Source organism: Microcaecilia unicolor, unplaced genomic scaffold, assembly GCF_901765095.1.
Source record: "Microcaecilia unicolor unplaced genomic scaffold, aMicUni1.1, whole genome shotgun sequence".
Lineage (NCBI taxonomy): Eukaryota > Metazoa > Chordata > Amphibia > Gymnophiona > Siphonopidae > Microcaecilia > Microcaecilia unicolor.
The window spans coordinates 287,939-304,498 of record NW_021963786.1 but is presented as its reverse complement, the minus strand read 5'-3'; the positions used below and the strand labels follow the sequence as shown (position 1 = coordinate 304,498).

General features: G+C 44.2%; 1 protein-coding gene across 1 annotated transcript in view; it reads left to right on the top strand.

Moving 5' to 3' along the window:
* Positions 1-16,560, top strand: part of LOC115459632 (cilia- and flagella-associated protein 65-like) — a 221,962-nt gene that overhangs the window by 115,539 nt on the left and 89,863 nt on the right. The window contains exons 22-23 of the mRNA XM_030189437.1: positions 7,419-7,529; positions 14,018-14,209. Of these exons, the coding sequence (XP_030045297.1) occupies positions 7,419-7,529; positions 14,018-14,209 (303 nt within the window). The remainder of the gene's footprint in view (positions 1-7,418; positions 7,530-14,017; positions 14,210-16,560) is intronic.

Below are 16,560 nucleotides of genomic sequence, written 5' to 3'. Positions count from 1 at the left end.
AAAAGACTGAAAAACAGAAGGTAGAGCTTGAAAAGCTGACTCTTAGAATGGAGAAAATCGAACAATCTGTAAAAAAATTAGAGGACACTCAATTTTTGCTTATGAAGGATTTAACCAATTTAAAAATTAAATCGGAAAATTTAGAGAACTATGCCAGGAATTTGAATTTACGTTTTATTAATTTTCCTAGTGTACCAATGGTTAAGCCTGGTGATATGCTGAAGAGATACTTGATAGAGAATTTAAATATACCTGAAGCCAACTTACCTCCATTTTCAAAGGTCTTTTATCTTCCACAAAAAGTATTGAATCAAAATGTGCAACAAATATCAAATATTTCTGCTTTTCTGGAGACCTCAGATACCCAACAGGCCACGCCAGCAACTTTGGTTGCCACAGTGGCCCTATTTCCTGACAAGCAATGGCTCTACCAAATGTTTTTCCGGCATAGGGAGAAGCCATTCCTTGGTTTTCGAATTTCACTGTTTCCTGACTTCTCCAGAGAAACTCAGCAGAAAAGGAAACGATTTCTCATGATGAAAACTGCTGTTATTCAAGCAGGGGGGGCCTTTTTTTTGAGGTACCCCTGCAAGTGTATTATTAAGCTTGATAATGTAAAATATACCTTTACCGATCCACTTCAACTCTCCAAACTAATCGCTTCTAAGACAACAACGGGAGTAATTTAATTAATCATCTAGTCCTGCGCGGATAGCCTTTTTCTTTTTTGTATTAATGATTTCTTTGTAGATTCCTCTGGTTTAAGTTTTGGATCCCCTTGTTGTCGGACTTGAGTGAATTTTGAAATATTATGAATATAATACGTTAGTTTTTCCTTTTATATTATGGAATATTTCACTTTCTGTCAGGATGTTATGCCTGAAAATATATTGTAAAATAATAAAAATAAAAAATAAATTAGGGACTTTAATTTTCAGGATATTGCACGGTGAAGCCCCATACTGTCTTGTGAAAATGGTCAGTATTTCTACTACTGTAGTTATAAGTCTGACTATTTAAAGAGACAATGAGGGGCATTTTCGACCGGGGACGCCCATCTCAGAGGATGGCGCCGCGAAGGGGTGGGGCTGACCGTATTATCGAACGAGATGGCTGGCCATCTTTCGTTTCGATAATACTGTTGGGGCCGGCCAAATATCAGAGATGGCCGAGTTTGAGATGGCCGGCATCGGTTTTCGCCCGTAATGGAAACCGAGGCCGGCCATCTCAAACCCGGCCAAATCCAAGGCATGTTGTCGTGGGAGGAACCAGCATTTGTAGTGCACTGGTTCCCCTCACATGCCAGGACACCAACCCGGCACCCAAGGGGGCACTTCTAAAAATTAAAATAAAAATATCTCCCAGGTGCATAGCTCCCTTACCTTGGGTGCTGAGCCCCCCAAAACCCACTCCCCACAACTATACACCACTACCATAGCCCTAAGAGGTGAAGGGGGGCACCTACATGTGGGCACAGTGGGTTTTGGGTGGGTTTTGAAGGGTTCCCATTTTCCACCACAAGTGTAACAGGTAGGGGGGGATGGGCCTGGGTCCGCCTGCCTGAAATCCACTGCACCCACTAAAACTGCTCCAGGGACCCATATACTGCTGCGATGGACCTGAGTATGACATTTGAGGCTGGCATAGAGGCTGGCAAAAAAAGCTTTTAAAGTTGTTTTTTTGAGGGTGGGAGGGGGTTAGTGACCACTTGGGGAGTCAGGGGAGGTGATCCCCGATTCCCTCCGGTGGTCATCTGGTCAGTTCGGGCACTTTTTTGGACTTGGACCTGAAAAAAAGGGACCAATAAAGTGGACCAAATTCTTGCCAGGGACGCCCTTCTTTTTTCCATTATCGGTCGAGGGCGTCCATCTCTTAAGCACGCCCCTGTCCCGCTTTCGCTACCCTTCCGACACGCCCCCGGGAACTTTGGTCGTCCTGGCGATGGAAAGCAGTTGGGGTCTCCCAAAATCGGCTTTCGATTATACCGATTTTGCCAGCTTCAGGAGATGGCCGGCCATCTCCTGATTTGTGTCGGAAGATGGCCGGCGATCTCCTTCGAAAATAAGCTGGAATGTCTGTTACGTTTTCTGTCAGTACGTGATGTTAGGTTTAAAGAGTCTGTTGCCAACTTCTATTTCTTACAAGGCAGTATCTTTCTGGAATTTATTACTGTTAGAACTTCGAATGAAGAGAAATTATTTACTTTTTAGAACATTATTAAAGGCTTTTCTATTTCAGAAATATTTTTAATGCATCATCTTGAGCTTCCAATTCATTAGTTTTTAATGCTTAAATGTCTGATTTGTATCCTCTGAAGACATGGTTCATTTGTTATTTTCCTGTGACCTGCTTTGAATTAATCACAGTATTAGCAGGATACAAGTGCAGTACAATGTAATGTAATTGGCTTGGTACACATTGAGGATAGGTGTTGCAAGGTTCTTCATTATCCTCCACACTGTGCAGCCTCTGTTTGGTATCATTCTCTGCAAATTTCCAGGACTATTCACTATTTAACCACGCTCCTGGTGACATCATTGAGGTGCCAGTGGTTTTCACTGTGAGCCCTGCACCAGAGAAGAACCTCTGTGCGATGCCGAGTGTCATATTTTCAGCTGCTAAACTGTCTCTCCATGTTGTCAACTCCCAGGACTGTTCTTCATCTAGCCATGCACTTGGTGAAGTCACTGGGGCACCAGTGCTTTTCACTGGGAGCCCTGTGCCAAAGGTGCTGTGTGATGGAGGTAGCAAACCAACTATGTTACATGACATTGGGCAATGCTTAGGGCAGAATTTGGGCATTGAAGGGTGGAGAAAGTTTGGAGGTAAGCACTCCTTGTTCTGACTATGACTTTTTGGAATAGTTCACTTAGATCTGTTCTAGATAAACCTGCACAAGATGTTCCTTTTAACCCTATACCAGTCCTTGTTCTTGGTTCAGTTCTGCTTTACGTCAATTGAGGAAAGAACTTAGAAAGGAGGAACATAAATGGAAGGAAAAGAGTGATGGTGAAAATACAGAATCTTATAAATTAAAACTGGAAGAATTTAGACTAGTTTTGTCCACTGTGAGGAATGAATACTGTCAGAGAATGATAAGGAAAATGATAAATAGACCTAAGACCTTGTTTAGTATTGGTACAATATTTGACTCAAGACAAGCAACAGGTGTCTAGCCTGGGCTTTTTCTCACCAGAAGAGTTTAGTTCCTTCTTTTGCAAAGAAAATTGCTGATAAGTTTGAATGTGATAAAGATGAACAAAGTGTTACTTTTGATTTGGTTTGGGACTCATTTGACAAGGTCGGGGAGAAGGAGATTTGGAAGTTATCACAATCCCTTAATCCCTCTATGGCTTCTGAAGATTTGTGTTCAACTGTGATACTTTGTCAAGTAAGTCCTTTGTTAGGATCGAGGTTGTTACCTAACTCTGTTCAACCTTTGCTAAAAAAAGAACATGCTGAATACTAGAGTTGCTAATTATTGACCAGTGTCAGTGTTACCTGCTATGCTAAAATAATTGAGAAAGTGGTATTGTTTCAATTATGTGATTTTTTTTTTTGGAAAGGGCTAATGTATTAGATCCTTTCCAATATGGTTTTTGAAATGGACATAGTACTGAGTCCTTGCTAATTTCCATTGCTGATGTTCCCTTTTACAAAGTGGTGCTACCGATTAACATGCGCTGAATGTGAAGAAGCCCATTCAATTCCCATGGGCTTCTTCAAATTCACGCAAGCTAATTGGTAGCACCACCTTGTAAAAGGAGCTCTGTATTAATAACATCATGATGTGGCTAAAACAAAATAAAGTGGTGATTAATATTGGAAAAACAGAAGTGATGGTAGTATGTGATCCCCCTTTACTTGAAGTGCCTGCTCAGATTAAAATACAAGATCAGGAAATAAAGATAGTAGATCAAAGTTCAAAGCCTTGGTGTGATTATCGATACACGATTAACTTTTACATCACAGATATGTTCATTGGTAAAAGCCTAGGATTTCACCTGAAGATTTTAGATCAGTGCTTCAATGTACTATCCTACTACTACTACTTATCATTTCTATAGTGCTACAAGGCGTATGCAGCGCTGTACACCATACACAAAAAAGACAGTCCCTGCTCAAAGAGCTGACAATCTAGATAAGACAGGTAAACAGACAGAACAATTAAGGGTAAAGGAATAGAGAAGTGAGGATAAAGGACAGGGCAAGTAAGTTAGGAGTCAAAAGCAGTGGTAAAGAGGTGGGTTTTGAGTTTGGACTTGAAAACGGCCAAAGACAGGGCTAGACGTAGAGGCTCGGGTAGTCTATTCCAGGCGACTATTGCCTATTGGAGATTCTAGATGGAATGTTGCTACTATTGACATTCTGGTGCTACTATTTGAGATTCTACATGGAATGTTGATGTTGCTATTCCACTAGCAACATTCCACGTAGAAGCCTGCCCTTGCAGATCTGCAACGCGGCCACGCAGGCTTCTGTTTCTGTGAGTCTGACGTCCTGCACGTATGTGCAGGACGTCAGACTTACAGAAACAGAAGCCTGCGTGGCCCGCGATGCTGATCTGCAAGGGAAGGCTTCTACTACTAATACTTATCATTTCTATAGCGCTACAAGGCATACGCAGCGCTGTACACCATACACAAAAAAGACAGTCCCAGCTCAAAGAGCTGACAATCTAGATAAGACAGGCAGACAGAACAACTAAGGGTAAGGGAATAAAGAGGTGAGGATAAAAGGACAGGGTAAGTGAGCAGTGGTTAGGAGAAGAGGATAGATAAGAGAGATCTTGTCCTAGGGTGTCCCGCTGCTCTACTGGGATGTCTCTGTGGCCAGTCTACTAAGAATACTGGCTCCTCCTACATCCCAATGGCTTGATTTTGTGCGTTTTTCATGTGGATGGTTTTTTTTCCCGAAAGTGGACCAAAAAGATAAACACACAGAGCACAAAAACATCTAGCAAGTGGCCATTTCAAACTTTTTTTTACTGTTTCGACAATGGCTATTCTGATTCTGAATGATTTGAGCAAAATGTCCAAAGTCGGACTTAGTTCTCATATCGAAAATGCTCCTCTACTTAACTAAATAAATAACAATAATTAAATAATAATAAAATGCACGCTGAAGTAAGTGTTAAATGTTGCAAAGCTGCATTATTTTATTTATTTACTTACATTATGACATTTATATCCCGCATTATCCCAAACAAGTTTGAGTTCAATGTGGCTAACAATAAACATTTGCAAAAAGTACAATACAATTAGTATTAGCAACCAGTAATAATTCAATACACAAACTTCACTATACCCAGCCAGGCAGATTGAATATGCATGAGAGAGGTTTGCATGCACTTCCTTCATTGTATGCAAATCTCTCTCATGCAGTTCAATGTCGGTATCCTGAAAATCTGACTGGTTAGGTGTCAGACTTGTGAGTTCTTTTACCAAGTAGAGCGCTGCTGAGCCCGGTACTCGGACCAGGTTCTGCTTGGTGGCTGGACAGCTCCGAGTTTCACCTGCGCTGACCGCCATTCCCCAGAGGTTGAGCCCCTAGGTGCGGGCGGCCTGCAGGACTTACGGGATGGAGCTGGAAGCGGGGTGATGAATGTATCAGCCAGGCAGGCAGCAGGTCAAGAGAGTAATCCAGGTATAAGCGGCAGTCAGTAGGCAGGCAAGAGAGTAATCCAGGTACAGGCGAAAGTCAGTAGGCAGGCGGCAGGCATCAGAGTAATCCAGGTACAGGCAAAGTCAGTAGGCAGGCGGCAGGCAGAAGAGTAATCCAGGTACAGGCAAAGTCAGCAACGAGGGACGAGTAGATAAGAAGCAAACTACTGAGCAAGTAACACCTACCAAAGTAAAAGCCGAAGCATGGAGTCCAGGAAGAGCTCAGCTGATAAAGTGCTGGCATGACATCAGCAGGAACCAGCAGGGAGAAGGAGCACAGCCATAGAACAAGAGCATGGGAAGGAGGAACTGGAAGACCAATAGGAGAGAAGCAAGGGAAGCCAGGCAGAGGGGGAGCAGACCCAGGTGGGTGGAAGCAAAGCAATTAAGGAGCCTGGAAGCCAGGCAGAGAGAGAGAGAGCAGAAACAGGTGCATGGAAGCAAAGCAATTAAGGAGCCTGCAACCACCGCTCTCTGAACAAACCCATAGAAGAACTACACACACATGGCTCAGGGCAGTGTCAGTCAAGTGTGCGTGTCGACGGGACCCCGCGCAGCCCGAGGACACCGCTTGTGTTGAGGTAGGGGACATTACATTAGAACTTGGTTAAGAGCCCCTGCTCAAGCTGATGCTCCTGGCACCGTGGTAAAAATTGACCCCCCCCCCCCCGCCCCTATCCTTGATTAATATGAAGCAGTGGCGTAGCCAGACCTAGTATTTTGGATGGGCCCTTCCACACCATACCATACCCTCCACCCCCCGGAGATCTAAAAAAAATGTAGGTTTTTTTTCCACCTACCTCATCAACATCTCTTCTCCGTGGCCTCTGAACCCCGTCCTTCCCCGGTGTACTTTACAAGTGACCCCGGCGCCTGCAGTGATCCATTATTGCTGCTTGAGCAGATCTCACAGGGTTCTATGAGCCAGATCCCACCAGACAGGAAGCAGGAAATTACATCAGCAAGGGTTGGACCCAGCTGATGGAAGCCTGCGGGACCAGCGCAGGCAGCAATAATGGATTACTGCAGGTGCTGGGGACGCCTGTAAGGTACACCGGTGAGGGACGGGGTTCAGCAGCGGGCAGACAGATGCCGGGGTGCCGGGGAGGAGGAGAGATTTTGATGTGGAGTTCTGCCACTGGGTGGGCCTGAGCCAAGAATGGGTGGGCCTGTGGACACCCAAGCCCACCCGTAGCTACGCCACTGATATGAAGTAGCCCATACCAACCCCAGATCCTCTGATCCCTAGTTAATATGAAATAATCCAGGTAAAAATTTATTCTGAGGCATTGCAGATTAGTGAACTCCATAGTCAGTTTTCTTGCACTATAACAGAGCAACAATACACTATGCACCACATAGGCCCCTTAGATTGTAAGCCTTCTAGGATCAGTGAGAAATATTTTCTAGAGGGTGATGTTATAACAGAGTGCTTACTTAGGTGCTAATTTATGAGGAAAAGTAGGCACCTGCTTCTCGTTATAAAATATTAGCTCCTCTTCAATCCTCCAGACCAGTCTGGATGCATAAATTTATACTCTCCTGCCAGCAGATGGAGACTTTATAAAGGTCTACCATTTAGTTCTCGGAAACCTTAGCAAAAATCTTAGAAACATATTATAAAGTCTATCATTCAGTTCTTCCCCTGTCTTCTCATTCTTACTCTGTCTTTTCTCCGTCCATCTCTCTCTCCTCATGCTTCCTGCTTGTCTCTCCTGCATGCTTGAATAATTCTTCTTGCCTCATTTCCCACAGTTGAATTTCATTGGAGGAACGGTGGCAAAGGATCGCCGCTATGTTCATTTCACCTCCAGCAGACACCAGTTCACACCTGTGGTTATTGGCTCTACCAGTCCACCTAAACAGGTGAGTTATCTTGAGTCGTGAGAGTGATAGGGAAATGAAAGCATGATGGCCGGCTGCCACTCATTCACTGCTACATGAATTTATAACTAATTGCAAGCTACTGATTGAGCAGGCAAATACAGCATGACTGTGTAGTGATAGTGACCTCTAGCTTAGAAATGATTCCTAATCGTGGTTGGGATTCTGGGGTTTGTGCTATTAATACTGCTCAATAGAAACAGATAAAAGACCATTAGGCATATTTTCAAAGCACTTAGCCTTCCAAAGTTCCATAGAAACCTATGGAACTTTGGAAGGCTAAGTGCTTTGAAAATATGCCTCTTTATGGCCTATCCAGTCTGCCCATCCATGCCATCTACTCCCACTATCACTCCCTTAGAGATCTTATGTATTTGTTCCAAGCTCTCTCAAATTCAGATACTGTTTTCATCAGGTTACTTCTGAGTTTATCCCCTCTCACCTTTATCCTACGTCCCCTCATTCCATAGTTTCCTTTCAGTTGAAGCATTTATGCCACGTAGGTATTTAAATGTCTCTATCATATCTCCCCTCTCCCACCTTTCTTTCAAAATATACACATTGAGATCTTTAAGTCTGTCCCCATGTGCTTTATGACAAAGACAACTGACTATTTTAGTAGCCGCCCTCTGGACCAACTCTATCCTGTTTATATCTTTTGGAAGATAAGGTCTCCAGAATTGTTCACAATATTCTAAATGATGTCTCACCAGAGTCTTATACAGGGGCATCATCACCTCCTTTTTCTTACTGGCCATTCCTCTCCCTATGCGCCCAAGCATTCTTCTAGCTTTTGCATTCGCCTTTTCTACCCGTTTGGCCACCTTAAGATCATCCCATATGATCACACCCAAGACTCACTCCTCTTTCATGCACAAAAGTTCTTCACCCACTAAACTGCGCTGTTCCTTTGGGTTTTTGCAGCCCAAATGCATGACCCTGCGTTTTTTAGCATTACATCTTGGCTGCCAAATTCCAGACCATTCCTCTATCTTTGCTAAGTCCTTCCTCATGTTATCCACTCCATCAGGGGTGTCTACCCTATTGCAGATTTTGGTATTACCAGACAGCCCTTTAGCAATATCACTTATGTAATACCCCATTGAAATGGGTATTACTAATCAGAACATGCAAGAACTCTCCAGAGTTTCTGGGAGAAAGGAGTGAGCTCAATGGGTGGACTGTGATCTAGCCCGGGAGGTGTTTGAAAGTTAATAAATGTAAGTATTGTGCAAGGCACGAGGGGTTTTGATTGCCTGTACCCCTGTCGGGACTCTTGGAAGAGAGGGGGGTCTTGAATAGACAGAATAAACCAAGGCTGAATTATGGTGTAGTTGCTGCTCCTAACTGTAGCAACTGAGAAGGAGTATGGTGCTCTGGGTGGGTAAGGGGAATCTAGCCTGGAAGCAAGGACCAGAGCAGAGGAAGCCTGTTCAAGGCCAGGGTGCAGCTCTAAGAAGTGCGTCACTGGAAGAAGGACAGCCAAAAGGTTCTGTGTCTGAAGGAGAACCGGATTGTGATCAGGATTATCAGGAGCAGCCTTAGATTATTACTTGGCCAAAGGGATGGGTAAAGGACTGGGGGAGCTGTGAATATGTGCATAATTAATATTCATATTGGAAATTTTGGAGCCGTGGCTGAGACTGTGGTACATTGTCTTGATTGGAGGAAAGAATCACTTAAAAACAAATGCCTGGTGTAAATAAGAAGTTACAAAGAGGTTTACCTGCCTGTTGAGAAAGTTCAGTAAAGTTTACTGTGCATAATATCAAATCCTTGTAGTACAGTGTGGTCTTTGGAGCAGGAGTGAGGACACTTGCTCTCCGGACTGGCCGGGTACCATTGAGAAGTCCCACTTAATTCCCCACCACTTTCCAGATCTCTATTCCGGCCTTGTCCCATGCCCAAGCTTGGAGGGAGATCTTTGTGACTGTGTGAGTTGGAGAGAGACTGTGAAAGAGAGAGAAAACCATATCCCTGTGGCCCAGGTCTGCTGGGGGTGTCTGAGCCCCTGAGGCGAACTGAGCTAGTGTAGAGCAAGACCTGGGTTACACTTACAAAAATGTTAAAAAGAACCGAACCTTGTGGCACACCACTGGTAACATCCTTTTCGTCTGAATGAGCTCCATTTACCACTACCCTCTGTTGCCTTTCACTCAACCAGTCACTTTAGGGTCCATACCAAGGGCACTCAGTTTATTTATTAGTTGTCTATGTGGGACCTTATCAAAGGCTTTACTAAAATCTAAATATACCACATCTACGCTCTCTCTCGATCAAACTGTCTGGCAACCATGTCAAAGAAATTAACGGAAAGGCTTTTAAAACAGAGAATAGTAAAGTTTTTGGAATCTAATGGATTACAGTGGCCTCCTTTTCCTCTTACTTTTATTTACTTTTCTTATGAAAAGGTTTATTGCCCTTATAATAAGCTCCTTTCAGTTTTGCCCACTGCTTTCCAACTACTTCCAGATGATCTTATCTAACCAAAAATTCCTTGAAATAAAGTTAGCTTTTTTGATGTGTAGAACCTTCACTTTTGAATGAACCCTTTCCATACCAATCTTTCCACACCATCTGTTGATCACTGGATGCCAGATGATCACCTATTATAACATGAGAAACTCTCTCCCCATTAGGAAGCACTAAGTCCAGTATGGCCCCGTCCCACGTGGGTTCCATTACCAACTGCTGGAATAGTGACCCCTGTAGAGAATCCAGGATCTCCCTGCTTCTTAAAAAAACCCTGTAATCGAAATATCCCAATCAACATCTGGCATATTAAATTCACCTATTAGTAGTACTTCTCCTTTCACAGCTATATTTTGAATGGCATCAATTAAATCTCTGTCCATTTCTGTCTGTGAAAGAGGCCTGTATATCTCAGATAGCTGTATTTTTTACATGGTATAACTGATCCTTGTTATCTTGTTGTGGGCCTGTATATCACACCAATGTAAATACATTTGCCATTCCCTCTTTCCAGATTGACCCACAGTGCCTGTTCCTTACCCTGTAGGTCCGGCAATTCTGTGGCTTTAATATTATATTTAACATATAATTCAATTTCCTTTCCAATTTTTCCTACCCTGTCTTTCCTGAACAGATTGTAGCCTGGTATATCTATATTCCAGTCATGGTTCTCTGTGAACCATGTCTCTGTGATCGTCACTAAATCCAAATCAACTTCTTCCAACATAGCCTCAATGTCTAAAATGTTATTTCCCATACTTCAGGCATTAGTATATCCTGCTGTCCAGACTGTGCCCTCTTCAGCTTCAGGCAGGCTTGGGGCCCTCTCTAGCCAGGGAGGCAAAGGCAGCTACCTTAGTTGCACCCCCTTACACCATCCTTGCCATCCGCTATCTTTATATTTTACACTGCATTGGAAGTTTTCTGGTTGCTATACACAGGACCTATCTTCATCTTCACAAGGTGTACAGAGAGAGGGTCTCCCACATCCTCATCTGTTTATCCCTAAGGATTTTGTGAATTGGCAATGTCTCACCTTTCTTGAGAGGGTCCAAGGAATTAAAGAATATCCAACATTCATATCCTGGTTTCTTCCTCTTTCTCTAACTGAAATGAAATGACCTGTGCTATTTCTTTAACAAAATCAATGAAGAAGAGATCCTCTAGAGGGGATTTTCTCTGTTCCTCTGGAGAAAAGACGTGCTCCGTTGCTGAAGTATGAACCTCAATAAGGGCTCTTCTTGACTGCTGGGCTCGAGATATCAGTGCTGACTAACACCGTGAGAAAGCGTCCTCTCTGATTCATTCTATATTGATATCAGGGCAGCTGGCATCAACTCCTAGGCACTTGATTCCTCTGTATCAATGAAATGCTTCCAAGCACCATATGAATTTTGAGAACTGGCATGACATCCATTTGTCTGAATGCTGAAACCGCAGGAGTCGCCAGATGACAAAACAAATGTCTCTCCTCCTATCCAGCTCCCCCTTGAGGACTTCTAGTATCATATCTGGTATGATCTGCTGCCCGTCTCGTCTTACGCTAGGGTCGCTTTACTCATACTACCCCTCTCCTCAAGTCGCTTCACTGGCTCCCTATCTGTTTTCGCATCCTGTTCAAGCTTCTTCTACTAACCTATAAATGTACTCAATCTGCTGCTCCCCAGTATCTCTCCATACTCGTCCTTCCCTACACCCCTTCCCGTGCACTCCGCTCCATGGATAAATCCTTCTTATCTGTTCCCTTCTCCACTACTGCCAACTCCAGACTTCGCGCCTTCTGTCTCGCTACACCCTACGCCTGGAATAAACTTCCTGAGCCCCTACGTCTTGCCCCATCCTTGGCCACCTTTAAATCTAGACTGAAAGCCCACCTCTTTAACATTGCTTTTGACTCGTAACCACTTGCCTCCACCTACCCTCCTCTCCTCCTTCCTGTACACATTAATTGATTTGATTTGCTTACTTTATTTCTTGTCTATTAGATTGTAAGCTCTTTGAGCAGGGACTGTCTTTCTTCTATGTTTGTGCAGCGCTGCGTACGCCTTGTAGCGCTATAGAAATTTTAAATAGTAGTAGTAGTAATGGGTTACAGCAGATATTTCCTTGGTCATGTTAGGCATATAATAGTCCCAGGCCCTTTGAGAATGATATTCTCAAGTTTGAAGAGATCAAGCAGTCTTCTCTTTGTGGGTGCCTAACAGATGTCAGTAGCCAAAATCTCCCTGCTCACAGCATCGTTCTCTGATGAGGACCAATGTCGATGCTTTCTCATGTCTGCTCAGTGCATGGCATTGGTGTCAAGGACCTGTATGGATCTGCGCCCAGTTTGGGGCATGAGGATTTACACCAATTGAACCCTGGTGTAAATCCCACACGTAAATTAGACATGCATCCTTTGAATTCTATAACGCTGTGTGCAAATCCTAGAAATGCCCCTGACCTACCCATGCCCCTCCCATCACCACACCCACTTTTTGGATCCACGTGGAAAATTTTATGCTCACATCTTTATAGAATAGCGACTATAAAGATGTGTGTGTAAATTCAAATTATTGCCAATTAGTGCCAATGTTAGTGCCAAAATATCAGAATGAATTTGCTCATTAAGCAATTAAATTGTGTGCTTAATTTGCACATGCAATTTTGAGCGCTATATATAGAATTAGGGGGAAAATGTTTACCCAATGTAACCTTGGACAGCTGGGAAGAATATTCAGAATGGATATGGATTACATCTATTCAAATTCCTTTTAAATTAACTAGGGAGAATATCTTGGTCAAAGTCTTAGCATCAGGTAATACTTATGAAGGAATACACCTCCCTCTTGGAGGCCAACGCAATTAAGCCCTTTACATCAGGGAAAAGAAGGTGGGGATTTTATTCTAAGTATTTGCTAGTCACGAAGAAAACTGAAGGACTCAGTCCCAACCTAGACTTACAGGCTTATTTTCGAAAGAGAAGGGCGCCCATCTTTCGACACAAATCGGGAGATTGGTGTCCTTCTCTCAGGGTCGCCCAAATTGGCATAATCGAAAGCCGATTTTGGGCGTCCCCTACTGCTTCCCGTCGCGGGGACGACCAAAGTTCCTGGGGGCCTGTTGGAGGCTTAGCGAAGGCGGGACTGGGGCGTGCCTAACCGATGGGCATCCTCGAGCGATAATGGAAAAAAGAAGGGTGTCCCTGACGAGCACTTGGCCGACTTTACTTGGTCCATTTTTTCTTATTACCAAGCTTCACAAAGGTGCCTGAACTGACCAGATGACCACCGGAGGGAGTAAGGGATGACCTCCCCTGACTCCCCCAGTGGTCACTAACCCCCTCCCACCCAGTTGAGGACGCCCAAAATCAGCTTTCAATTATGCCGATTTGGGCGACCCTATGCCAGCAAGGAAAGCCAACAGATGGGGCACAATTTTGGCGCCCTCATCCTGTGTGGCCCACACTAGCCACACATAGCTAGCTATGGCCTTAGACAATAGGTTTGGTCAGTCTGCTCTGTGGAATTTCTTTGAGGTTTAGAATCCAACTTCATCTCTTCTAAGGGCCATTTCATTCATTAACCAAAAAAAGCACAAACACTGAAAAGGTCTGTTGCTTACAAAAATATATTTCTTGTCTACCTGTTGGCAGTCTGTTCTTCCTGTGTTTCTCCTTTTTATGTTAAAGGTAGCCTGTAACTAGGGAGTCCCATTTGTGAGTGAGCAATTACTGTCTTGCTTATTCAAGGAGAAAACTGAGTTTCTTACCTATACCAGGTGTTGTATTAAGGTTTCTCTGTGTGTTGTCAAGTCTAAAGCTCTTCAGCTAAAGCTAGGGGATTCTTTTCCTGTGCCGGGCTGTGTCAGATGACATCACCCAATTGCGAGGACTTCCTATGATAGTATCTACAGAGAACACCTGTTATATGTAAGTAACTTGGTTTTCCTGACAATTGATTGACTGCTGCTAACTACTGCATGTATATAAGTAACAATGAACTTTGTCTTGGCTGCAGATCTATGAGCTGTACAATGGAGGAGCAGTGAACGTTGTGTATGAAGTTCAGCTGGATCCACTGAGGAACATCCAGCTGCAGAACTTCCAGCATCCTGTTTTTCAGTGCTTAAACCCACGAGGGGAGATCCTGCCAGGCACTAGTGCTCTCATAGAATGGATATTCTCCCCACTGGAGGCCAAGACTTATTCTGTAAGGGACAGCAATCCAGCACAAGGTTAACATTCGTTCATAGAAGGACTAGGCTTCACACCTCAGGATTGCATGGACTAGAAACCTGGAGTGGAGGAGTAGCCTAGTGGCTAGTGCAGTGGACTTTGGTCCTGGGGAACTGGGATCAATTCCCGCTGCAGCTCCTTGTGACTCTGGGTAAAGTCACTTAACCCTCCGTTGCCCTAGATAAATCACTTTGGATGTGGTTGCAAAAAACTGTAGAACTTAGAACTAATGCAAACAATTCCCTCAACTGCCAATTTACTCTTACATAGGGGTTAATTTCAGCTGTTTGTTCCATAAACAATAGAGTGACTAACTTTCTACAATCTTTTAACACATCAGTGAATATCTGGACAGACTGACACATGGTTTTTGTACATTGCAGTTGGCCTTACTTGTAGTGCTTTGTGTTTGTTTTAGACTGTTGTAGCTTTTAGGAAACTAGCAGGAACATCACTGGTAACGGAATGACAAATTTTGGACATCAGCTTGAGAGAGTGGGTTTAGAACATGGCAGAAGTCAGTCCAGTACTTGCAACTGCACTACGCAGCCTATACAAAGTAATCCCCCCCAAAAATAAAACAATAACATGTGTATGAACATTAGAATATTTGCAAAATGCAAATATCATAGCAGCAAATTGACTGAAGAACAGTAATGGAATGACAAACAGGTGCAACTGAAAAGTTGTCTAATCCACAACTACCATAAATCATATTCAAGCTGCAGATAATCTACTATAATAAAACGCACCCTCAACGTTCTGAGGACACTGACGTCACTGCAGGCACTCATACACCGGTTCGTAAGTTCATGGTGGTGAAGCCACAACACTCACCATGTCTTCATGCCCCGCCCTCGTGACACACGTGATGACGTCGAGGGCGGAACAAGAAAACAAGGCAAATGAACGCACGGGGAGCAGTATACTCCTCCCCTTCCAAGAAATCCCAGCCGCCGCCGACGTGCCCATCACCCCGGCCCCTTTCGCCCAATCGCCCCGCCCCTTTCAGGGTACCGCCCCGCCCCCAGTAGCACAATCTTCCCCTCATCACCTCCCCTCCCCTTACGCCGCTATCCCTGGTGGTCTAGCGGTACCTGTTCGCTCGGGCAGGAATGAAGGAACCCCCGCTTTCCTGCCCGGAGTGCTGCTGCTAGCTGCCCGGCTGCATCGTGTCTGAGTCCGGCTCTCGACGATTCAAAATGGCTGCCGAGAGTTGAAGCTGCCTCGCGAGACTTCAACTCACGGCGGCCATTTTGAAACGCCGAGAGCCGGACTCCCACACGATGCAGCAAGGCAGCTAGCAGCACCGCTACGGGCAGGAAAGAGGGGGCTCTTTCTTTCCTGCCTCGACCGAACAGGTACCTCTAGACCACCAGGGAGACTAGCGTAAGGGACTCCTGTGCCCGCTAGCGCCCGTTTCATCAGAGGCAGAAACGGGCCTTTTTTACTAGTTTTTAAATAAAATCCAGTAAAGAGAGGACTGCAAGTATACACTGTTACACAATAATGATCCCGCAACAACTGGTGACATGAAGCAAACATGGTTCCAGGCAGTTTCTCAACAACTTGACAGCTGTCAAGCTGACTGTGAGGGAAATGAAATGTGTCCTGTTTACACAGGAATGACAGCTCTATTATGTTGTCATTAGTGCTAACAGCAACAACCTGTCTTCCATAAAATCTTTCTCGATTCCTTGTACATTATTTGACAAGTACAAGTTTTCCTCGATTGCCTTGACTGTTTTCTCCATTTTCCCCCCATCTTTCTCTTCTCTTTCCTGTTCATCTTATATTTTCTCTGTCACTTCATCTTTCTACGCTTCACCCTTCATACTGTCGTAATATCACTTGCTTATAATATGATACTTACCAGTGGGTATGAAGCACTGTGTACGTTTTGTGCCGCAGACCGCCCTGATACCATCCAGCGCATCTCACTGGCTGTGTATTTCCTCTGCAATGACCTTCAGAAACGTGACATTAGAGGCTTTCTTGGCAGCAGTCTGAGCAAAGGTATCGGCATTAGCAATGTGTTTTCCACTTCTAATTTCATTTCATGACTCCCCCTTTTCCACGTTCCCAATGGAGAGAACTGCCACTGGACATCTAAATAATAAGCTACCTTTATAAGTGTGAGGTTGCAGAAGAATTTCTGCTTGAAATGTGCGGCTGACCCATCACTAGAGAATGCAACCTGCTTTAACTGTGGATGGTGTGTCTTGATCAAGGAATACACAATAGCATACTTGTTTTCAAGTTCATCACTCAGCAGTGCAAAACGTTTACCATGGCCCACACCAAGCCAACAGCATGCACTGAAGG